The sequence below is a fragment of the Garra rufa genome, chromosome 4, assembly GCF_049309525.1.
Source record: "Garra rufa chromosome 4, GarRuf1.0, whole genome shotgun sequence".
Taxonomy (NCBI): Eukaryota; Metazoa; Chordata; class Actinopteri; order Cypriniformes; family Cyprinidae; genus Garra; species Garra rufa.
Window position 1 is genome coordinate 52,729,415 of NC_133364.1, and position 26,292 is coordinate 52,755,706.

The 26,292-nt window shown below is 42.1% G+C and overlaps 1 protein-coding gene across 1 annotated transcript in view; it reads right to left on the reverse strand.

Annotated features, from left to right (window-relative positions):
• LOC141333015 (tripartite motif-containing protein 16-like) overlaps positions 1-18,988 on the reverse strand; it is a 28,610-nt gene extending 9,622 nt beyond the window's left edge. Inside the window, exon 1 of the mRNA XM_073837963.1 lies at positions 18,370-18,988. Within this exon, the coding sequence (XP_073694064.1) occupies positions 18,370-18,942 (573 nt within the window). The 5' untranslated portion in view covers positions 18,943-18,988. The remainder of the gene's footprint in view (positions 1-18,369) is intronic.
• Between the last annotated feature and the right edge of the window lie 7,304 nt (positions 18,989-26,292).

The window sequence follows — 26,292 nt, forward strand, 5'->3', positions numbered from 1 at the left end:
AATTTCCAGGGGAAAAAATGCTGTATTTGTTCTGTAAACATGGGTACCAAACCAAAAGACCTGTGCTGAAAATTTTCTGCACAAATACATGTTCTGTTACACTCCTACGTATAATACACATAAATTGTAAGACTTTACAATAAAGTCCAATTAGTTAATGTTACTTAATGCATTAATTAACAGTATTTATTAATCTTTGTTTACATTATTTAGTACAGCTTCACTTTATTGTCAGTTCATTATAGCTCAGGGCCTGTATTTATCAAGCTTCTCAAAGTGCCTTTTTAGTCTTAAGTGCTGAGAATTCATGAAATTTACTCCTACTTTCAATCTTAAGTATAAAAGCTATCAAGAAGTTACCAAATTTCTTAAAGCTAAGAATTACTCTGACTCTCCCCATTATTTAAGACAGCTTGAAAGGTGTCACAGAGAGGGTCAGACTGAGACGTGCGGATCCAATTGCAGCATTTATTGAGAAAGGTCGACAGGCAGGAGTAATCACCAGGAAAACAGGAACAACGTAGGTAATCCGGGAAACAGTTCAATAGACAGGCAATGGTCGCAATGGCAGGAAGCAGGAATCGTCAACGGGGTACACAGTCCAGAGTCATACACAGAGAATCCAACACAGAGATAAATGCTTAGAATTACGACCATAGGAACAATAAGACTTCGCCAGGTGGCTGTGTGTGTGAGTGGCTTAAATGCATGTGGGTAAATGTGAAACAGGTGTTTGCAGCAATCAGATCAGTGGGAAACAAGGAGCAGCTGTGTGCAGTGATTGGTGCAGTGGCTTATGGGGATTGCAGTCCAGAATGTGTGTGCAAGAGTTCATGATGAGATAGACCAGATACGTGACAGAGCCCCTCCCCAAGGAGCGGCTTCCAGACGCTCTAACCACCTAATACAACCTGGAGGGTGGTGGAGCGGAGGCGGAACAGAGGGAGGGATGGAGGGCCAGGTCCATGTAGGGGTACTGGAACCACGAACTGAGGCGGAGCCGACGGAGGGAGAAGCCATGGCGGAGGAAGGGTTGGCTCCTGCATGGGGCCGACCGACGGAGGTGGAGCCGGTGGAGCCCGAGGCGGAACCGGAGAGTCGATGGTCCTAGGTGACACCGAGGATCCGGAGGGCCAAGGCGGAGCCCAAGGCTCTGGCGACCCCGGCGGAGATGGAGGTCCGGAGGTACGCAGCGGAGCCGGAGTGACAGAGGATCGAGGCTGTGCCCACGGGAGGGAGGAGGTCCACAGAGCCGGCAGGACGGAGTGACGAGGCGCAGCCGGAGGAGTAGAGTCCAGAGGCGAAGGTGGGGCGACAACTGACCGGGGAGGAGCCGGAGAGACGATGGAGCCCGGAGGAGCTGATGGGCCGACGGCCGACAACGGAGACGAGGGAGCACAGAGCCGGGGTGGAGGCGCAGGGTCGGAGGGCCGAGGTGGAGTCCAGGACTCTGAGACTGGAGGTGATGGTGAGGGATCCCTCAGTCTGGACACCGATGAAGACTGGCAGTCCCACGGCAAGTCCTCTGCACCGAAGGTGGGATGTGGGTGAGCAGAGGGACTGTCAGGAGACAGAGGTGGCGGGACTGGAGCAGCAGGGAGGGTGGGTGGGAACAGTCCATGCATGAGCTCCGTGACCAGAACCGGGCAGACAGGAATCTCAGGACGACTGGATGGAACCAGCGGAGTCTCTGGAAGGCTGGGCGGAACCAGCGGAGGCTCTGGAAGGCTGGGCGGAACCAGCGGAGGCTCTGGAAGGCTGGGCGGAACCAGCGGAGGCTCTGGAAGGCTGGGCGGAACCAGCGGAGTCTCTGGAAGGCTGGGCGGAACCAGCGGAGGCTCTGGAAGGCTGGGCTGAACCAGCGGAGTCTCTGGAAGGCTGGGCGGAACCAGCGGAGTCTCTGGACGATGCTCTTGTGAAGCGGGCTCTGGACGACGCTCTTGTGAAGCGGGCTCTGGACGACGCTCTTGAGGAGCGGGCTCTGGACGACGCTCTTGAGGAGCGGGCTCTGGAGAACTGGACGACCCCAGCGGAGATTCAGGAGGGCTGGGCGTCTCCAGCGGAGACTCTGGAAGAGCAGGCTCTGAGCGAGCGGTCACTGGAGGGCGCTCTGGCGGCGCTGTCACTGGAGGGCGCTCTGGCGGCGCTGTCACTGGAGGGCGCTCTGGCGGTGGAGACTCTGATTTGACGGTAGCCATCTTAGGTGCAGACTCAGTTTTGGCGGCCATCTTGTGAAGGGGCTCTGGGCTAGCAGACATCTTGTGAGGAGACACAAGAAGGACGACCATCTTGTGAACAGGCTCTGGAGGGGCTGCCATACCCACAGTAAACCGAGATTTACAATGTGACATGACGAAGGTGATGAATTGTGAAAGAGTCCAACTGGGGTCCTCTTCAGGTAAGTTGAAACTGACTTCTGGGTCGAGTCCACTCCAGAAACACTCCTTCAGCATAGTATCATCACACGGTGCCAGATGGCTATATCTGACAAACTCCCTCACAAAATATTCGATGGGTCGGCCGTCTTGAAATAAACTGCAGAGCACACTTACTGGGTCGATCAAACTTCCTGCTAGATCCATTTTTGGTCGGTGTTCTGCTGACGAATAAAGCCGCTGGATCCTTGTAGCGGCGAAGTCTTCTGTCACAAGGAGGAGTCAGAGACGTGCGGATCCAATTGCAGCATTTATTGAGAAAGGTCGACAGGCAGGAGTAATCACCAGAAAACAGGAACAACGTAGGTAATCCGGGAAACAGTTCAATAGACAGGCAATGGTCGCAATGGCAGGAAGCAGGAATCGTCAACGGGGTACACAGTCCAGAGTCATACACAGAGAATCCAACACAGAGATAAATGCTTAGAATTACGACCATAGGAACAATAAGACTTCGCCAGGTGGCTGTGTGTGTGAGTGGCTTAAATGCATGTGGGTAAATGTGAAACAGGTGTTTGCAGCAATCAGATCAGTGGGAAACAAGGAGCAGCTGTGTGCAGTGATTGGTGCAGTGGCTTATGGGGATTGCAGTCCAGAATGTGTGTGCAAGAGTTCATGATGAGATAGACCAGATACGTGACAAAAGGTCTCTCTAGTGGTTAGGAGTTGCCAGTAGGCGCTTGTGATAACGCTGAGGAGACAGAGACGTGCATGAATCTTTCAAGAGACGAGGAATGCTTATGAAATGTTTGGTGACGAGCAGTTAATCAAACGGTTACATTTCCTCAGTAATTCAAAATGAGCAAAAAAACTTTTACTTACCAAAGAACACATAACCGACTTCAGACTAATGCGAGTATTATGCTCTTTAAAAAACACTCCTGTTATAATCAGTGAAGCTGTCTGCACTGTATGATGAATAAATCTCTTACCCCTTATTTACACTGCATATGTCTGCGGCGTGTCTTACAGCTCTGACACGGCCACCAGAGCTGACTGCAGCCACTCATCAGCACCACAGCAAAGTTTCTAAGGTGGCTCTCTGTGCTGCATCAGTAAAGATAGGCGCCTATAGTTTTGACGGATAATAATAATATTTATGATAATCGTCTTGCTGTTGTCAAAGGCATTACTAACAGGCAATATCTCTGACTATCATTGATACACAATACTATCATCTGTCTGCACATCCCTAAATTAAAGGTTGTAATGACACTTTGTTTCCTTGCCATAATGTATTCTCTAGAAAATTCTTTATTTTCAACTGTGTGTTGAATGTAATCTCCTATAAGAAATGTAACCATTCAATGTGAATTTATCTGAGAATATTCTTGAATATGGAAATCTGTTCAGTGATTGGTACATGTGTATTTCGTCATCCAAAATCCCGTTTGTGGCACAGTAATCTTTGTAACAATCATCTCTAAGACTGCCACTTAAAGATTTATTACCTAAATGACAACTCAGATGCTTGATAACTAACTTTTAAATGGGTCATCGGATGCTAAGATCACATTTACATGTTAACATTAATGTGTGTTGCAGTGTATGTACAAATCTACCCTATAATGATACAAATCCAAGCAGTGGTTTTTAATTAATCTGTAAAAACAATAAGGATCGCTAATGTGTCGTCATCATGACGTATTCTCAGTGGGGAATGCAAAGCATTTTGGGAATCCGCGGCACAAACATTAGGCGCCAGACTTGATTGCATGGAGGAAAGAGTTCAAGATGCCGTCTACCTGCTGTGTTATATACTGCAATAGTCGTTCTCACGATAGAAGTGGCTTAAAGCTTAAGAACGGAATATCCTTTTATCGTTTTCCAGCGTGGAAAAATAATTGTACAAGCCATGTTTTAGAGGTGACAAAAATGCGACGAATGGCATGGATAGCCGCAGACGCAGTAAGGAGACCCAATTTGTTTCTGTGATCAAAGCTGAATTTTCAGCATCATTACTCCAGTCTTCAGTGTCACATGATCCTTAAGAAATCACTCTAATATGACGATCTGATGATCAAGAAACATTTATGATTATCAGTGTTGAAATGAACATCTTTGGTGAATAGAAAGTTCAAAAGAACATCATTTATTTTAAATCTAAAGCTTTGTAACATTAAACACTACTGGTCAAAAGTTTGGGGTCAGTAAGAATTTTATTTTATTTTTGGGGGAAAGAAATAAAATAAATCAATACTTTTATTCATCAAGTTAAACTGATTAAAAGTTACAGTAAAGACATTTATAATGTTAGAAAATATTCTATTTTAAATAAATGTTGTTCTTTTGAACTGTCTATTCATCAAAGAATTTTAAGAAAATTTTGTACACAACAGTTTTCAACATTTATAATAATCATAAATGTTTCTTGAACATCAAATCGTCATATTAAACTGATTTCTGAAAGATCATGTGACACTGAAGACTGGAGTAATGATGCTGAGAATTCAGCTTTGATCAAAGAAATAAATTAAACTTTACTATATTCACATAGAAAACAGCCGTTTTAAATTGGAATAATATTTCACAATATTACTGTTTTTTTTTTTATTGTTTTTATCAAATAAATGCAGCCTTGGTGAGCAGAAGATACTTCTTTTAAAAACATTAAAGACTTTGCTGGATAAAATTGTGGTTGTGTGCTGTGCTTTGACCAATATGTGTCCAAGTATTGTTGTGAAGCCATGGTGTTAGAATTATACACCATGCTCACATCTAATATGAAAATGTTTTTTTTGTTTTCCAAAAGATTTTGTAATGTCTCTTCTCACATGTAACGTTAATGATTTTTAGCCATCTCTGTAAATAAAATACACAAAGACTGAATGAAATTCTGTCTCAATTACAAACTCAATTACATAACTTGAATAGTAGTAACAACCAACTTAATTTCAGTTTCTTTACATATTTAACATGTTAATACATTTAGATCAAAACATTTACATTATAAAGAATCCATAGAAAAGAACTGGAAATGTATGAGGGTAGGTTGTGGGTGATAAGTTACAGACATGTGCAAGCATCGCATTGCCATGACTCTTCTCTGGCTGGTGCGCTGCTGAGTCCCACGCAACCTAAATGGAACCACTGTATAGGACAGTTCTGATTATCGCAACTTCGTGTGTGTATGCACTAACACTTAATATCATATAGTTGTATATATATGGGTGCTGGAAGTTGGGCAACAGTTTGACGTCCCTTGACACGTCGCTCTGCTCGTAAGGATCCAGTCCTTTGATTCCCTTTATTTTCTCGTCATATCTCGTTTTTGCATAAGGATTTAGTTTTAGGCGGTATGGTCCGACAATGTTTTCTTTAGCCCGCTGCATTTTGTAGGATTATATTCTGTTTTTCACGTTAATTTTTCATTATTTTCATGCCAGATTACTAGCCTGCTATGCCAGCCGGGCCAAACATACCCATAATTCTTTGCGTTCTGAAGAGGTTGCCGCCCATTTGGTCACATGTCTTAGCGATCTCTATATCCCCTTTTTCAAATCGAGCCATTTTCAGATGCTCCCACAACAGTTGATTGACATAAACGTTTTACCTCAGATCAGTTGTAACAGTCCGCCCTCTTTGTTTCAATGCCGGATGTAAGTTAGACTAGAGGGATGTAAGTTAGACAAGAATATCTCTGGTTGAGTGATTGAGTTGTGTTGCTGGATGTAATAATGAACATACAGTAGTGGTCGTCATTTACTCCTGACATCTGAGCCGCTGAAGATGCAGTTTGTTTGTGAAGGGAATGCACCTCCGAATCTACATATATCCGTCTATGTTCGCACAAATCATTCGTGATCCAGCTTCATTTACAGCAAAATTGAGTATAAGGTTTTTTTAATGAATCTTTGCAATCGCCTTTCCTAATAATGTGCTAGTTAACAAGTTTAGCGGCTGAAGTAAACAGACTCATTGCTCCACAGAGAGAAGAGAGGAGGGGGACGAGCAGAGCTCATTTGCATTTAAAGCAGCCTCGACCAGAATGAAATGATTTTCCCAGAGCTGATTTGACAAGGTAAAAAAGGGTGTTGTTTTACACAACCATTGAGAATTTTTAACCAAAGTATATTATAGACTTTTCATTAAGACCCTAAAGAATCGTATCAACTTGTGACCCCTTTCGATGACCCCTTTAAGCGCAGCTTTGAGCCAAGATATTTTTACACTGAAGTCAATTCTTAGCAGCGTTCTTAATAGTAATTCTTAGAAGCTTGATAAATACGGGCCCAGCTCCCTTTCAGTCAGTCATGTTCAGCGTTACATCGACTGACGTCATGGGGTCTCACTTGGGAGCCCAATCACCTTTGAGCTTAAAGAAAGGGTCAATGATAATTGGTGAGTGGAATTTGCATGCCAAACCACTCCCCCTACATACAGGTATATAAGATGGTGGCATGCATCCACTCATTCAGATTTTTGCTTTTGGAGCAAATTGCTTTGTGAACACTGCACTCGAAGAAAAGAAGAAACTTCATCAGACGTTGCTTTTGTCTGCGGTAGTTTCCTTACCTTGGACAACCGACACGATTGCTGTCTCACGTGTCTAGGCTGTGAGCATGCTGAGACGGTGTACATGGATGGCTTGTGCCCGCATTTGGAGCTGATGTCCATGGCTCTCGTTCATAATTAGACTTCCCTTGGCTTCTACTCAGCCCAGTTCTTCGGGTCAGAAAGACTACTACATTGGCTACTGCATTGGTTAGGAGCGAGGGAAAACCTGAGAATGTTTCGCTGGGCAAGCCCCCACGGAAATGTGGCCCCTCTCAGGAAAGTCCTGTGGAGCTTCCGAAAGATGGCTCCAGTCCATGCCGCAGAGGACCCAGTGTCTCTTTTGGGGCTCTGGACAAGGATAAGATGTCTATTGCTGCATGAGAGGAGGATTGGTATGTGGACTCTGGACTTGACTCGGCCAAAAAAGAACTGCACAAGGGAAGTCCTGACTCGGGTTGATGCAGGAACTTGATGCATGGTGACCAACGAACATCACGGCATGGTCCCCATGGTCGGTCAGGTGATGTCCACTATGGTGGTCCAGGAGCGCCATCTCTGGCTGAACTGGCGCAGATGAGTGATGCATCTTCCAGGCCGGCCTCTTCGGCGAGGACTTTGCCCAAAAGCAGATGGTCATTAAGCACATTTTGCCCCATCGTGATTCTTCGAATACCAGGGAGCCAGGTCTTTGTCTGCCCGTTGCCGAGGGTGCCCCCCTGCGGCTCCCACACCTGCTCTGTCACAGAAAATACCAAAAGAGGGAACCTCTCAGCAGAGGCGTCCAGCTAGCCGCAGAAAAGATGTGCAGCCTGCTTTTCACGGTGCCGCTAAATCTTCGCGGAAGACAGCAAAGCGTTCTTGAGATGGGCGACCCAGAGATGACAGGATTTGTTCTTCAGGGGACAGGAATATCTGCACCCCCATCCTGGCGGGTGAGCCAGGGGCTTTCAGCACTGGTGACCTCCGGGCTGGCGGTACCCACTTTTTCACAAAATTATCTCTGGGTCTATCGCACTGGGTTCTGATTGTGAGCGATGTGCTGCTTCCTCACTCTCAGACTTGGAGCATGAATTTGCCTCTCAATGTGGAGCTGCAGGACGCTCTGCTTGCACGCACTCCGGTAACTTCACAGCAGGATCGGGAGAAACAGGTGCTTCCAGCAGCCCGCCTCTACTTTGGGACGCTATGCTTCCTGAGTTGTGCCGCCTTTTTCCCACGCTGCCCCACCGTGGGTACCTCGGTAACCGCTCAGTTTATCCTGCTTGTACCCGAGTTGGGGGCCTGGTTAGCACTGCCCAGCCCGTTTTGCTGGCTGATTTGTCATCATTATTTTGAGTTTGGAGACCCTTGGTTTAGGACAAGTAATAAGTTTAAGAATGGGAAAATGTCAAATTTTTGTGACACTTGTGTAGCTTGTTATTTGTTACATAGGCAGCCCAGAATGTGATTGTTACACTTAAATAAAAAGATGTGAAAATGTGAAGTTGTACTTCAGCTTATGTGACTTTAAAGACACATTCAGTTGCAAAGATAGTCAGCAGAATGTCTAAAGTGTACTTTCAAAGTAAAGTGTTAAAGTATAAATGCTTTACCCTCATGTGAATAGCCTTTCATATAGTACTGTTCCATATGTGTTGTGAATGTTCTTTTTTCTCTGAGAATAAACACAACTTTTTTTCTCTAACTCGAATTCATTAACTTTTAACATTTTAACTTAGGGGGTCCAAACCTGTTAGTGGAGGGCCACGGTCCTGCAGAGTATGGCTCTAACCCTTATTAAACACACCTGAACCAGCACATAATGAAGCTTTTTAGACTCACTATACATTTCTAAGCAATTTTTTTTAAAGCTGCATTCCGTAAGTTTTGCCTCTTTGTCGCCATCTCTGTTTTAAAACAGTTATTTGTGGAAGTATCATCTTTACGTGGTTTGTGCATCGCCACGGCTCCTTAGTGTGGATTAATCTAATGTTTTGAGGTAGTGTGTGTGGCTGTCACTGCTCCGTTGTGGATATTCACTGTACTTCTAAATCACAGATTCTACGTCTTGGAAGTATGACCCAAATAAGAATTTTCACTGGAAAATGTCATCTGAACATGTAAGTAACATGTCTGCCACTTTTGTTATGAACAACTGAGAAGAAAAAACATTACAATACATCGCGTCACCAATGGTACACTGTAACAAATTTCTGTAGTTTTCACAGCATTATTACTGTAAAATGAACAAATCCATACTGTAGAATATGTATACAGTATGTTGCTGTAAATCGGAAATGCATCATGGGTAAAAATACAACCGCGGGAAATTCTACAGTAAAATTATATTTTCCTGTGAATCATAGTACTTGTGATCAGGATTTTTCTCTCATCTGGATTAACCGACGTAATGGGCGTATTTTTTCCAATTTGACCTCAGAAGGGTAAAGTTGCTCTTCATTTTTCCATAATGTTTGTCATTATTGTTATATTTACAGTTTTCACTCGAGACGTTATGCGTGTTTAACTTTCAGAGATCATGAGAGAGATAGTCGACCGTGAGAGGGAGCGGTGGAACCGGGCGGACATCCACATTAACCGGTAAGTGTTCGCATATTATTGCAAAAAGCATTACATTTTGATATATTTTCAGGCATGGCAACATTTTATTGCTAAAGTCATTATTTCAGTAAAGAACTGACATGGCTGTATAAAATTTTATCTGGAAGTGCGTTTGTTTGTGGATTAGCCGTTTGAAGCCACATGTGTTTTTCTTTTGCTAGATACTGCGCAATGGATATTGCTTTAAAACGGACGAAAATGCAGAAACAGGTAAGGCGTTAAAACTGCAAGACATTTTTCATAAGAATATGTGTTTTTTACTCGAGCTGCGTCAGTCCTCATATATCAGTTAAAATGGCTTCGCGCCACCAATTGTCAGCAAAACTGCGTCACTCAGGACTAAAGGGCTAAAAGGCAAAACGGCCACAGACTAAAAGACACCAGACCTCGTAAGCCTCCGTCTATCAAATAATTAATGTTTGTTATTTAATGGTTACATGTTAGTAACATATCCACTGTCACAATGCATCGATTGTCTTTCGGATATTATAATTCATTACAATACAGGGCTCGCAAAATCGCTAGCCCAGTGTCCCGGGGCTATTGTGTTTTCCAGTCGGGCTGCCAAAATGTTTCACCAGCCCGACCGTACAAAGTTTTTAATGCGTTAAACAGTATAAGAAAAGTCTTAATTATAATTTCAAAAAGACAAGAATCATGATAGGGCTGGATTAAACTTAAAAAGGCAATGATATATGCGTGCTGCATGTTTCAAAGTCAAAATGCAGCACGGATGTCTTTATATGAATGTATCTGAAGGGAACCGACTGTCCTCAAAATCATGAAGATGGCATTTTCATTTAATCTTAAACCTAAACCTTAAAGTAAACATATAATGCCTGATAAAACAGCGTTTTAATGCTGCTTTGTGTTCAGCCGTTACTAGGGAAACCATAATATTTCAGCGCTCCTGAAGCGCCCCCTCATGACAGAAAGAATTTTTATTTCCAATACATTTTTTCAGCTGTTTATGGTCAAATTATTAGTTATTGACCCATGTTTTTATGCAGAAAACACATAGAGTTGTAAATGTGAAAAGTTAATGTGCCTTCTACATATCTAAACAATTAAGACAGTAACATTTATATTTTAAATAAATATACTAAATTATATACTTGATTTATCTCTTTTAATGGTATAAAGGCTGAAAAACTGTTGTATAAGAATTTTTTGTGTGAAAACCTTTATCTGAACTGTATGTCATTTTATGGCTTAATATGTTACCGTACATTTTCCAACCTCACTCATACTGCGTTTATTTTACTTGTGCAGCTCTTAAATTGCCAATAAATTGATATTTAAAAAATTCTGCAGATACCCTGTAAATAGTGAAATAAAATTCCTTCCTTGATATTTGTTGATATTTGTGCACTGAAAATATTTTTGATGATATGTTAGACCCTTATCTGATTTTCTATATTTTAAAATATAATGAAGCTGTCAGTTTTGCTTATAAACTTCCACATAAATAACATTTTTATTTATTTTTTTTTTACTGCAGGGAAGAAGACTCCAGCCCAGGACAATGATGCCAGCTCATGTCCATCTCAGGAAAGAAAAAAGGATTCATGCTGAACATCACATGCAGAAACCAGAATTATTGCATCCCATTTGCTTTGAAGAAAAGATACCAAAATATAAGCTTAATTGATGTCTGTAATACATGAAGTATATTTCACGAGTTCGCCCTTACATCTAATCTGCTTGAGCGAGCATTAAGCATATTTTGGCGTGCTGTCCGGGGGAAGGGTTCCGGGCCGGAATACAGGCCGGAACCAGAGAACTCCCCAAAGAAGCTTTTATGCATAGGACAGCTGCCACAAAGCAAGAAATTTAGGTAGCCCCCCCAAAATATGCGTAGAACTAAATTTATGTAAGTAAAAGGAGGAGAGTGCCAATTCTTTTTTTTTTTTTTTATATAAACGATTCGATGGTCGGATGTGGCCCCCTAGCTGCGACCGAAGGGAGCCGCGACTCTGCTGCACCGGGAGGGAAAGCCCACCCGTCGTCGAGTACGCAGCGTAACTCGAGCGACGGATAGGGGGCTCACACTGCGACCGAAGGGAGCCACGACTCTGCTGCATCGGAAGGAGGGGGCCTAGTCCGACCCTGAAATGGGCAAAATATGAGGCGATTGGTGGAGGGACCCTCACTGCTTCCGAAGGGAGCTTCGGCTCTGCTGCACCGGAAGGGAGGGTCTCCCTTGCGAGGTGCCTCGGATGGAGGGCTCCCACTGTGACCGAAGGGAGCCGCGACTCTGCTGCACCGGGAGGGAAAGCCCACCCGTCGTCGAGTACGCAGCGTAACTCGAGCGACGGATAGGGGGCTCACACTGCGACCGAAGGGAGCCACGACCCTGCTGCACCGGAAGAGGGAGCCCAGTCCGATGCTGAATAGGCAATAAGATGAGGCGATTGATGGAGGGACCCTCGCTGCTTCCGAAGGGAGCTGCGGCTCTGCTGCACCGGAAGGGAGAGTCCCCCTTGCGAGGCGGGTTTTGTTTTATTTATTTATTTATTTTTTTATTTTTTATATATTTTTTTTTTATATGAATAAAGACGATTGGTGGAGGGACCCTCACTGCTTCCGAAGGGAGCTGCGGCTCTGCTGCACCGGAAGGGAGAGTCCCCCTTGCGAGGTGCGTCGGATGGAGGGCCCCCACGCTACCGAAGGGAGCCGCGACTCTGCTGCACCGGGAGGGAGAGTCTGTCCGCTGCCGAGTACGCAGCGTAACTCGTGTGACAGACGGAAGGCCCCACACTGCGACCGAAGGGAGCCGCGGCCCTGCTGCACCGGGAGGGGGAGCCCATTCCGATGCTGAATGTGTAAAAATAAAGCGATTGATGGAGGGACCCCTTCTGCTTCCGAAGGGAGCTGCGGCTCTGCTGCACCGGAAGGAAGAGTCCCCCTTGCGAGGCGGGGGTTGGCGCGTCGGATGGAGGGCTCTTACTGCAACCGAAGGGGGCCGCGACTCTGCTGCACCGGGAGGGAGAGCCCGTCCGCCGTCGAGTACGCAGCGTAACGTGTGACAGACGGAGGGCTCACACTGCGACCGAAGGGAGCCGCGGCCCTGCTGCACCGGAAGAGCCCCGTCCGACGCTGGATAGGCAATAAAATCGGCGATTGATGAAGGGACTCTCACTGCTTCCGAAGGGAGCTGCGGCTCTGCTGCACCGGAAGGGAGAGTCCCCCTTGAGGGGAGCGTCGGATGGAGGGCTCCCGCTGCGACCGAAGGGAGCCGCGGCCCTGCTGCACCGGAAGAGAGAGAGCCCCGTCCGACGCTGGATAGGCAATAAAATAGGCGATTGATGAAGGGACTCTCACTGTTTTCGAAGGGAGCTGCGGCTCTGCTGCACCGGAAGGGAGAGTCCCCCTTGAGGGGAGCGTCGGATGGAGGGCTCACGCTGCGACCGAAGGGAGCCGCGGCTCTGCTGCACCGGAAGGGGGAGCCCAGTCCGATGCTGAATAGGCGATAAAGATAAGGCGATTGATGGAGGGACCCTCTTTCGAAGGGAGCTGCGGCTCTGCTGCACCAGAAGAGCGAGTCCCCCTTGCGAGGCACGTCGGATGGAGGGCTCCCACTGCAACCGAAGGGAGCCGCGACTCTGCTGCACCGGCAGGGAGAGCACATCCGCCGTCGAGTAGGCAGCGTAACCCGAATGACAGATGGAGGGCTCACGCCGTGACCGAAGGGAGCCGCGGCCCTGCTGCACCGGAAGGGGGAGCCCCGTCCGATGCTGGATAGGCAATAAAATAGGCGATTGATGGAGGGACTCTCACTTCTTCCGAAGGGAGCTGCGGCTCTGCTGCACCGGAAGGGAGAGACCCCCTTGCGAGGCGACGAGCGTCGGATGAGGGGTTCCCACTGCGACCGAAGGGAGCCACGACTCTGCTGCACCGGCAGGGAGAGCACATCCGCCGTCGAGTAGGCAGCGTAACCCGAATGACAGACGGAGGGCTCACGCCGTGACCGAAGGGAGCCGCGGCCCTGCTGCACCGGAAGGGGGAGCCCCGTCCGATGCTAAATAAGAAATTGAATTTGACGGCTGGTGGTGACAATGATTAAATTTAACATACAACGGGGTGGTTGGAGTCGACGACAAATTGAGGATACAGTGCAGATTTAGCTTGCGCGTCCCCAAATTGAAAGTAATAAAAGGGGTGTGATAAAGTTAAATTAGAGAAAGGAGGTTAAATGTCAATGTAGTAGCCTTTCTTAGTAAATCTGATGCCGTTGAATTTAGACGTTATTGTGGTTTCCGAAAATCTCCAAGCCAAAGAAATTGCTTGGAGGATAAAGTCGAGTGACGTGTCAAGGAGCGGTTTCAAGGGATGAGTTATGGGAATATGAGTTGCGAATAGTGAGGTACTGGGGTTGGCGATTGGCCCGCCTCCAGATCCAGTGCTCTGAATTTTTTTTTGCAAGAATCTGGAACTTGATGATATTAGGCCCAGGGGGTGGTTCCAGAGCGACAGCATTCAGTGGAGTAAGAAGTGGGACTGCTGTGAATAATACCAAGGTTTAGATTGAAAAGAAGGATCAGAATGAAGATAGGGCGGTGCCATAACAGTTTGTGGAGGCAGCCTCACGCATGGATTAGCCCCTGGTTACTGATAGGGAAAAGGAGTAGCAGGAGGGTAAGAGTAAGAGGTCTTGAGTGGCCAGCGGAGGCAGCTTCACTCTAGCGTCTGCTGCAGGAGATAGAAGGAAAGGCATGGGAAATATAGGAGAAAAAGCCATGATAGCGTGCAGTGTGAGGAGTGGCCGAGTCTGGGGCGCGGCCTAGGCTTGCTGATGACCTGCTTCATCCTGATGCTTAAGAGCCAGAACTTGACCTGGAGAAAGACAACATTATTTTGAATGAAGTAGAAAGCTGTGAGGGAGAGGAGCATGGGCCGCAATTGTCAGGGAGGTAGCCTCATACTTAAATAGGGCTAGTGTCTGCTATGGGAGCTGGATGCCACTGAAAAGAAAGAGGTTATTAGTAACAGGAGGAAAAGTCTGAGATGTGTGGGCCTAAGTTGCAAACACAGACAGCCTCATGCCTCCTTCATTGGGAAGCGAGTACGGTTTGAGACATCTTGAAGAGCCTGTGTAGCCTGCACAGCAAGTGAAAGCGGCCTCGCACTAGCGTCTGCTATGGGAGCTGTAGGCCACTGAAAAGGAAAAGGGATTAGAAGTAACGGGAGGAAAACACTGAGATGTTAAGGCTTGTTGCAAGCGGAAGCAACTTCGCTTTTGTTTCGGCTGCTGTAGCTGTAGGTCACTGAAGCTTGAGATGTGCGGAAGAAAATGCTGGAGAGTCTGTGCAGCCTTTACAGCTTGCGGAGGCAGCCTTATGTTTGTTTTCGCTGTTTTAGCTTTGGGTCACGGGAAAGGGGAGTGGTTTGTGGTGCTATGATACATACCGATGTTTTACTTCTTCAAAGAGCAAACATTTCTTCTAAAACGTTGTCGGCTTTGGGTCATCATAGATATTGTGTCTATTAATTCTGAACATGGGTGCTTATAATCAAGTACATTATTTACCGTTCTGTCTATTTGTGCTGGCTGTGCGTTATGACTTTTTAATTTTTTTATTTTTTTTTATTATTATTATTATTATTATTATTATTATTAAAATATTGTGTATAGTACGAGCTCTCCTTCGCATTATTAACGTGACAGTGTGAATGTACGTTGAATAATGCGCCCAGGAATAAACATGACAAAATCATAATACAATTTGTTAAGCTTATTTCTTAAATTTATGCATCGACAGGAGAAGTATAATTTATTCTTTGGAAAAATGTGCATTTGGATATAAATGCTGTAATAATTTAACGGAGTAAATTGAGAAAACACGCTCAAATTGACCAGAGTTTGAAAACCCACAGTCTATGTTGAAAACAGAAACCAGCTGGCGCTATTGAGCATATTATTTTGCAGCGGTCAGCAGCCTGAATGAACATATATATTACAAACTAGTAAAACGTGTCTTTGTTGATAACAACACTTTGAAAAACAGAAAAGGTAAGAGGCATTATTTTAAACGAGGGTATACGACAGGAGCAGACCTGTAGCGGAACAAACTTTACCTTGAGATTGTGTGTGTGAAAAAAGTCTAAATACCGATAGGTTGCTATAGTTGAACTCAACAAAAATATTAATGGTTGCCTTATGATGCGCCTTAGTTGTTAGTTTGCCACTTCAAAATTGTTAATTTAAGAACACAGTTTAACGTATTTTCTATAATCTGTATCTTATTTATCTCGGAGTACAATGTGTAATTTAAAAACCAAGCTACAATACTGAAACATCACGCACAGAAAAGTTTAATAATTTCATTTGTGTTCTGGTTACGAAATGACATGAACAAATTATGCATCGCATTGTTTATCGGCTTTTAGCAACAACTGACTGCCTTTAGCGGCTTAACAAGTGGTGTAGTAATGCCTGGAGAAGTGGCCATATGCTTCATTTATGAATTTCGTTTTTAACTTTCTATTTGAACGCATTACTGGATCCTTGGACTAAAATGTTTACAGGGGTTCGCTGGTTTAAGAAACGTTTGATCGTAAAAATCTTACTAGTTTTCTTTGTAAGGTGTTGTTTTTGTAGTGATTCAAATGACTAGGGAGCGGGCGTATTAGGCGCAATCATCAAATACATTTCATAGCAAGCCGGCGCCACGGTCCTGGCTGCATTATCACTGTCTTTAGCGAATATTTACATTTATTCACATATGACTGGATGTGGTAGACTGTCATGATTTTGGCTAATGCGGAACACTAACGTTACTGAATAATGCACATCAAAAGGGGTTTTAAATAGTGGGTATACGCCGTATACCGTCCACTAAACTTACCTAAAAATAATTAACAACACGGCCCGTCTCTCGCTAGCGACTGCTACGAGACCTGGTGGTCTGACTACATGAAGCGCTGCGGCCGGAAAAGGCAGCGGTGAATAGTTGAACCAAAGCGGGAAGCGAGTCGGGTTTGCTGCGGTGAGAAGTAGGGCGCGACCCAGGCTGGTCTGAGGCTTGTCGCTGCGACGCTCGAAAGCCGGGTCTCGTGCGGTACTAGTGGTGTCGAGCGAGGCGAAGTCAATCTAAGGCCAACAGATTGCAACGGATGATCCAAAAACCCCGGTACAGGTTTAGTCTTTGACTGTAATATTTTGACCAACGCCAAACCGAATGCCAAGAAACTATCGCTGGATGGAGGTAAGACGGCTGGTAATATATAGAGGATGCGCTGATTGAATGATTGGTTAAACAGGTTGCACCTGTGCCGAATGGGTTGATTATCTGATCGTGCTCCTCCTGAACCTTGTTTAATCAAACATCATATAGTGGTGGCCAAAATGATTTGAACACTAGTGTTTTTACCAGCTAAACATGGGTTTAAGTCAGTTTTTTCAATCTTTTGCTGTAGTGTAAGTAGGAAATATCAGTTTACATTTCCAAACATTAATTTTTGCCCTTAATTGTGATAATCCAGTGGAATATCTGTGAGATTTTAGCTGTTGAAAATACTAGTGTTCTAATACTTTTGTCCATTACTGTATAAATGTTAATTGTTTGTTTATTGTTTATTTTCACTGATATTGGAAAATTATATTGAAAACACTTTGCCAAGTTAGCTTCTTAACTCATAATAAAATCAATTGATATTGCTGTTATCTTATAATGCTGTTAATACTTTCTCTGACAAGCGGCAGTAATGAAAACTTTTTTCTGGTTTGTTATGTAACGTTTGATATATACCCTGTACTGAAGCTAAAGATTTTATAGTTAGAATCTATACATGTTTAGGTTTATGCAAAATAAAAAAAAATGTTTACACACTGAAAAATACAAAATTGAAATGTATTGTATGCTATGCTATTTTATGTATTTTCACAATTTAAAGTCAATAAATGTTATTTTTGTGACAAAAATAGTGTCTTCTTTTTAGACTACACACAATTAAAGCAGTAATGTTCATTATAGTACAGTATACTAATTACTTTTTGTTAAAATTAATTTATTCATGAATCAATTCATTCAAAAAGAGCATTCTATTAATCTGAATGCAATTATGGTACTGTGATATTCCCTGTATAAAAATTACAGTAGTACAGTAAGTTACTGTGATTAAACTTACAGTCAGCATACTGTGGAATATATTACAGCAACTTACTTGCCAATTGCTGGCAGCAAGTTGCTGTAAATTTCACAGTAATCTTGTTACAGTGTGATCAAATCTGATCACTTAGCTCCTATGACATCAAACCATGTAAATTATTATTATTAAAACGCACACGGACCATTAGTTATTTTTTTAATTTGAAATGAAATAAGCAGAAACAAGAAAATGGTGCCTTTAATAAGCACCCAGCCTGTTTTATTTAGCTGTGTGGAGTTAAATCTGTGTGGTGAAGCTGTGCTGCACACTAGACAGCAGAGTGAATGAGAAGCACAGATAAAAAAAATAAAAAACTTGATATGAGGGGGATCCCCCTGATATTTTTTAGTAAAAAATAATAATGACAAATCTGATTTAAAAAATCTGATCATTAATTAATTATTTTCAATAATTCATGTGACTTATGACTGTTTTTAGGCTGTTATGTGTTATTGAATTGTAAATACCTCTACATCTATAGACTGCTAAGCACATGGCATTGTTTAGGCTACTGCTTGTTTTGTGCTGCTTTGGTGAAGCTAACTTAAATGAAATAATGAGACTTGAGAATAATAAATTTACACTCAGGGTCAGCAAAAGAAAGCTTCTTATACTACTGACACGATACAAGGAAGTCTAAATAATATAATTTTTTTGAATTTGAATTGAATTTTTAAGTTCATACCTGTTTCTCTGTCCTCTGTGCTGCAGCTGATACAGTGTCATGGTTTTTATGTTCATCCGTTGTACACAGCACACATATACACTTCTGGTCAGTGCGACAGAAAACCTCAAGGAGCTTCTCATGTTTCTGGCAGATCATCTCCTGCAGTCGTTCAGTGGCTTCAGTTAAATTGTGTCTCTTTCCTTTAAAGAAAATATCATGCTGTTCAAGGTGATTCTGACAATAAGAGTTCAGACACACCAGACAGGACTTGATGGATTTGTATTTTTTTCCAGTACAGACATCACACTCCACATCTCCAGCTCCAGCATAACAGTCGACAGGAAGTTTAGTCTTCTTCAGTTTCTCCACCACTTCAGCCAGCATGGTGTTTTTAGCTAAAACAGGTCTTGGACTGAAGGTCTGTCTGCACTGAGGACAGCTGTAGACTCTCTTCTGATCCTCTTGATCCCAGCAGCCTGTAATACAGCTCTGACAGTAACTGTGTCCACAGGAAGTGGTTATTGGATCCTTCAGGAGATCCAGACACACTGGACACATGAACTCATCCTGAGAAAATCTGGCTTCGGCCATTTTACATTAACCAATACAGAGAGAAAACAGCTCAAGCACACTTTAGTTTCAGTTTCCCTCGAATGGGAAGTGGAAATAATTTCCTGCTTCTGTGTTTGAGAGAGGCCTGTACAAAATGGGTGTGTGCAAGTCTGTAAGGCCACAGATAATAAAATGTCCACTAGATGTCAGTCTCTGCCAGACACTCTAAGAATACAAGTAACAGATATCATAATGACTGCACTTGTACTGCAGGACTGGAAACTTTGTCTATATATACATTTCCTTTATCTGCCATGTAAGTTTTCATAAACTCATGTATCATGAAATATTTAGTAATTTTAGTGATAAATAGGGACAGTTACCATAATGGATGATTCTATGATTCTTACTACAGTGGATAGACATTCTTCAGAGTTTGGAATCTCTGATTATTCCTCCATCTCCTCACAGTACATGTCTGTCCTTCAGCAAATGTTTCTCATTTTGTAAGTGCATTGTATGTAGTTACTTCCTTATTAACTTTTTACTTGTGTCTCTTATAAAAACAGGAAAAATTCTCTGACAGCAGAAGTGTTCGTAATTGATTTGCACTCCGCGGAGTGATCAAGCATGGGCAGAGGGTGAACCAACTACATCTCCGACATCATAAACCCTTCTTTTCAGCCAAGTGTGTCATGTAGGCTATTCAAATATTTTTAGCAGGTCTGAAATTTGCATTTAATGTGTTTACAATTAAGTGATAACATTTAATTATAACATTTAAATTTCCATGGTTATTCAAAAACAATCAATTATTCAAATAACTAATTAATTAAACAAATAAATTACCAAAAGCGAATGAAGAACACTTCAATCTATCCAAAGTGTAAGCACTCTCAAAAACAAATGCTAAACAAATGGCTAAAGTTTACAAATAATAAATTAACAAATAATTACGTCTTTTATTTCAGCAGAGGGCGATTTGTTGTATCGGTTACATGATGTCACATCTCTTACCAGCAAACACAGCAAGAGATATAGCCTACAGCCTGCACCATCACTAGGGGTGCAACGGATCGAAGATGATCCGTGATCCGTACATACCAGCCCCCATGGTTCGCTATATGGGGAGGCTGCAGCCCTGGAGCAAGGCAGATCTACGGCCCAGACAGTTTTACGCCCCTGTTGTTCCGGATGCGTCCAGTAGGGGGAGATTGATGTACGGCGAAATAACAACATTCAAATCAACGCACGACACTCTCTCGTTAATACACGTCCCATTCATAGATGTTGACTCGTGAACTTAAATCGAAACGTTACATTTACATAACAGATAGATCGTGTAATAAAGCACTAATGACACTTAGATATAGATATGATTTTCACTGTTGGTATTCATACATAGCCCACACAGGATAACATAATTGCAATTGAATGTAGGCTAATGTTTTTATGAATTGTAAAACTAATACACAATTGGATCAAATGAACAATGTAATGTGATCAGCTGTAACCTAGTTACCATTGGTATTCATATAGAGAGATTGTGTGATAAAGTTACATTCAGATAACCATAGTTATCCCATCAGACACAGATATATGTCCCTTTGATAAAATATCTGTTGTATTCACTACTGGTTGTGATACAGCTACAGAACTTTATGAAGACAAAAATAATTCACCTCTTTCTAAAATTCCAAGGCCATTTTGCCATCTGAGAAGAAAAAGACAACTTTTGTGAACATTTTTTTATTATTATTATTAACACCATTTATTAATGACACTGCAATGACCCTAGGGCTTGCCGATCTTCTTTAATTGCTGTTCTATCCTCCTGTCAAAATGCTCCCTCTCACTGATGAAAAAAAGTTGGACAGTTGTAAGGAAAATGGTTAATTGTAAATAATGTAAGGATGTCATGTTTGATAATTTTTCCTTAATATTATCCCTGCAATACCTTATGTCGATGACAGGTCCTGTCAGAAATTTCTCCTCAGCCTCCAGGACACACAAATTTTCAACAAAAGCAAGGGCACAGATGATTGACTATCAGAGAAAGAATTGAGATTGATTACACCCTGAACAAACCAACTATTAATTTTCATGTTTAGTTAATTTTTTTTTTTTTTTTTTTTTACAACAAACTCAAGTCTGTTTTCTATTAACAACAAAAACAATTTTTTTTTAATAATGGTGTCATATTGCTCCGGGTATGTGTGTGTGTGTGTGTGTGTGTGTGTGTGTGTGTGTGTGTGTGTGTGTGTGTGTGTGTTTGTTCACTCCTCACTACTGTGTATACTTTGATGGGTTAAAGGCAGAACACAAATTCACAGTATGGTTCACTATATTGGCCACACAGCACATCCTTTCCTTTCTATGTTAAGGATAAACTATTCAACATTAAAAACAAAGTGAATCTGACCATGCAGAGCACAGCTAACACAAGACCTACCTCTGGAAAAAGGACATCCATGATGAACTTGATCTCATCACTGTGGTTGTGTGTGGTTGTGCTGTCCAGAATTGAAGACAGGTGAGAGTAAATTAGATCAATTTGCTCCTGATCCTCAATGTACACTGGCACAGGAACCATCTTTACAGAACTCTTGGAAAAAGTGTCAAGCCATTTTGATTTCTTTTGGCCTCTGATGATGGACTGTGTAGACAAAATTGAGAATGACATTAAAAACATTGCCATATAGGTCTATGCAAGTCTTTCATATATTAGACAAGCTATTGGTTTGAAATGGACTCTTGATGCACATACTTGAATGTGGTAATCTGTTCCTTTTTTTACCACAGTGAAGTCCACCAGTGCCTGGCTGGATGAGATTCGGTTACTCTGGGCAGCCACATGTTGTGGCAAGTCATGGGTTAGCCCTGGAAAACCCCTGTAGAGTGGTCGTACTGTCCCTTCACACAGGCACCTTGCCTCCTCTGTCCAGTGGGCAAACCTTTTCCCGTACCTTTTTAAAAGAAAAATAAATCTAATTTGTTGGTCCCCAATAAGACTAGTTACTGACAATGATAAGGCTCCACTAATTTAAATATTTTAATTGCATTTAAATTTTCTGAATATAGTTTATCAAAAATAGAAATGGGAGTATTGTCATGTTGAACTTTTACTAAGGTAATCATGAAAAACAATGACATGGCATAAATGATGTCATAAGACTAGGCTGATTGTTTATTGCATTTTTGGTCTGTACTTGTAACAAACGGGACGACTGAGAGTGGGGATCCAAACGCAAGGCTTTATTAAAACAGATCGTGGTCGAACAGTCAGGGTCAAAAACACCAGCAAACATCAACAGCAGAGATAATCCAATAGAGTAATCCAAAGAACAAGTGTGGGTCAAAATCCAGGTAAGCAGTCCAAAGGAAACAACGAAATGAAAACCAGAAACTAGAAAACTATGACTAAGACTAAGACTAGGAATCAACTGACTAAGACTATGACCAGGAAAAACAAACAGGGAAAAATGCTCAGTAAGGTCCACAAATGCAAATCAATACTTCGCGATGTGTGTGTGAGATGAGCTGGCTTTTATTGCAGACAAACAGGAAGTAACCAGCGAGGCAGCAGAGGGAGCAGCAACAGTCAGTGTGGGTAAGAGCTCCCTCTGCTGGCCTGGTGTGACAGTACTGAAGTGCCTCAGTTTGGTCAGTTATTTCTGTTGGCAAGGAAGGAACTTGACAAATGAAACACCACACTGAGATGTGCAGAACCTTCTACATACACACCCCTCTGTCTCAAACCGCTCAATTAGACGTAGACACCACCACTCCCTGATTGCAGGCATGTCAAGCTAACAGAAAATGAAATGTTAACTAGATTAGTATTCAAGTTTTATTGTTAGTATCCAATTACCAGCAATAAAACTTCAATTTCATAGCAATCTTTAAAGAAAAAAAGAAAAGAAAAATTCTCACCTGAGAGAAGTTAAATGGAATGTCTAACACGGTGTTGAGGGCATACTGAAAAACAATAAAGATTAATTTCAAAGAAAAAAAAGAACAACAACAAAAAAAAACTTTTACAATTTTCTTACCATGAGCACGAAGACACCACAATCATTGCTGTTGGTCTGTTGAGGAAGGACCTAGGATATAAAGATAAGAATTTGAAATAAAAGCAGAAATAATTAATACACAGAGCTGAAAAATATGTAATTGTAGTCTTGTCACCCCAATATCCAATCCTGTGGCTTCTGTCCACTGTCCAGGGTCGAGACGATGTGCAATACTCCTAAGATTTGGGTAAATGACACAAATTAACAAACAGAGCCACTTACTTATTAAACAAGTTGTCATATTCACATTATGCCCTTTAGTAGGAAGAACAAACTATTAATATGACAACCACTAACTAATTAAAAGTCAATATGCTTGAACAATGCAACAGCATGTCTACATTATATGCCATGGGAACGTGGCAACTGTATTCAATATTATAACCACATACTCTCAACTGATCAGACTACTAGAACGATGCAACCGCATGTGAACATTATATGCCATAGGAACGTGGCAATTATCTCTTAGCTGTGGACCTAAAGATGTCTCTGTACTGGTCATCTCCAAAACCAGACTCATGATAACTATAAAGGGAATCTAATAGGAGGAACTCTCTTAAGAGTGTCTTCATACCTATAGGGATACATAAGCAATGGTTGTGGCCAGCGAGTACAGAAAGTGTTAGGAAAATACAATTCATGTTTGCATTACCTTTGCCTTGTGACACTGGGCTAAAAACAACCCTCTCTAAAACCAGCATAAAAGAACAATCCCTCCAAACCACAAAGTTGTTAAAGCAGTATAAAATGGGATGTGATAAACATCAATTGTTCTTATGAGCTAAACCATGACCCCCTTTTAGCAAAGGATAAAAGGAGGAAATGGCTCACTTATTTAAATACCTCAGACTTACTTTAAACAGGCAACATGTACTGATATAATGGATGTTTCAGTTTTGGCACAAATTGTGGATGTTACAATACAGGCTACTGTGGACTATGTTTTAGCACTGATGGTGAATACATTAGCAACTACCAGTTTGTCTTGTACAGGATTATGGGGCTTATTCCAAGGTTGAGCTGAATCCTCATCTGCATTCTCCACAATCATAAGATCGTCCTCTTCCTCCATGGTCACATCTGCAGAGGTTATTATGCGAAAAAAATGAAACAATCTGTCAATGAATTGCAATGGAAAATGTTATAGTTAGTAACAATTAGTTAATACTTAGTAAAAACAAAAGGTAATAGTTAGTGCAATTGCTTGATCCATACCAATGCCTGTTACAGTGGCAACAGAGTCTGGCCCTGGTAGCACATCCACTATATCCTCTGAGCCACTAAGGTCTGTAAGTTATGCAGAATTAGATTATTTGTAAATGATGCATAAAAAAATTCAATACAATAAAATAACATATAGATGTGAATAAAACTCAAGTATAGTGTGTATCAGAGTTTGATAAGAAGTAATAAGTGCTAAGGTCAATTAATGAGGCTAATATATATATAATAATAATACTTTTATAGTAATGGGCCACAAGCAAATAATAAAACATTGCAGAATACCTCACAATCCTTAGTAATAAAAAAAACTACATAAGTGCCATGAAGTGGCTTGACCACCTGCGTTACTTACTGGTCACTTGGCGATCATTTAAGGCACCAGTGGAGGTTTCTGAAATCTCTGATGTAGCTTAATTGGATGAATACAAAGTATTGGTACATTACAACATCTGTACAAGCAATATTTTGAACCAATTCTAATGTGGTATGGCTGTAATACAAACATTACCAAGAACAGCCTGGTGGTTGATATTCAGCACAACTTCTGTTCCAAAGACCTTTCTGAAGGCCTCTAGTCTTCTGAACGTCTTCTGACTGTTGTTGTAATGATGTATCATATTTCTCATGAGGAAAACATGGGTTGATGGCAGGGTCATATTTAGGAAGTAGTTTTTTTTTTTTTTTACTTGCTAAAGAACTGCTCCGCAACCTGGCTATTCACTTTACCAGCAAGCTGTGATATAAGACCAATCTTGCGGAGAACATCACGTTTGTCCTTTGAGTTGTCCTCATGAAATTTGTCACTGAGGACATAGTGCTCTGCTGAGCCTGTAATTGGATGGCCATGGCTGTCTGGGACTTGTTTTTTTACATTAAGCCATGGCAAGGAGATCTTAAGCTTTCCCTCCTTTGCCATCTTTATGTTGTCGTCTATTGGGTCAGCTAGACGCCCTTCATGTGGTGTGAAGGTTAACGTCTCTGGATAATGAAGATTGGTATGTGTGGCCAGTCCACGTGCAAAATCATAGATTACTATGTTGGGTATGTGTTTCCATGAGAGGAGGATGTCTGCAAAGTCTCTCGGACTCTCAGCCCGCAAACAGCATTTTATGCTGTACACAATTCCACAAGGGCAAATAACCACAGCCCACCCTCCTGGAAGAAACATCTATGTCAGGCAGCAGGTATAAGGCCTACAAAGGTAAACTGTCAGTCACAAACATGACAAAACACAAGCATTTTCTTCTCACCTGAGGCACCCCAAATCTTCTCAAATACTTTGTCGTAAATCTGTCTAGATTTCATCTCAGATGAAAGTCTCTCTAGGAGGTCACTTTTTGAGCCAATGGAATCAACACCACACTCCTTGCATAGTTTTCTTATCACTGATACCTAAAAAAACAAATCAAAATGCACTTGCAACAAAAATTCATTAAATAAAATGAAGCCCAAAATACACTTTTGCTAGTTGCAAAAGTAAGAAATTAAATCAAATTTACATTTTTGTTATAAAGTTCATTTTTAAGCCTATCTTCAGAGACAGTCATTTCGCAAAGCTCAGCTTCTTTGGGTTGGTGGATTTTCTGGAACTCTGTGTTGAGGCACTGATTGGACTTGCGTGTGTATCTTCCAATCCACGGTGCCCACAGGTGGTAACTGGGGTGGATAGTGAAGGGATTGTCGCTCTGTTCTTAAATAACAGTAAAAGCAAAAATAAAATAAAATAAATTAATAAGTAAATTACATCATACCAAATGTCAAGAAGAGACAAAAACAAGATAATTACTTTTTACAAAGCCACGACCGATCATTTGCAGTGACAGTTTCTTCCAAAAGTCTTCCATATTCACATTCCCATTAAAATCCTTTGGTGGTGGTTTGATGTCACTCACTAACAACATACGGAAAGTCAAAATATTAATAAGATTACCTTTATAATAGAAAAACAGTAAAAAACTTGTACAAACACTACATTGACAAAAGTATTGGGACACCCCTTCTTCACCCCACTTTTAAAACTGTGGCAACAAATACAGAAACATAATTAATGTATTTAAAAATTGTATTTCCATCTCTGTTGCAAAAGTTT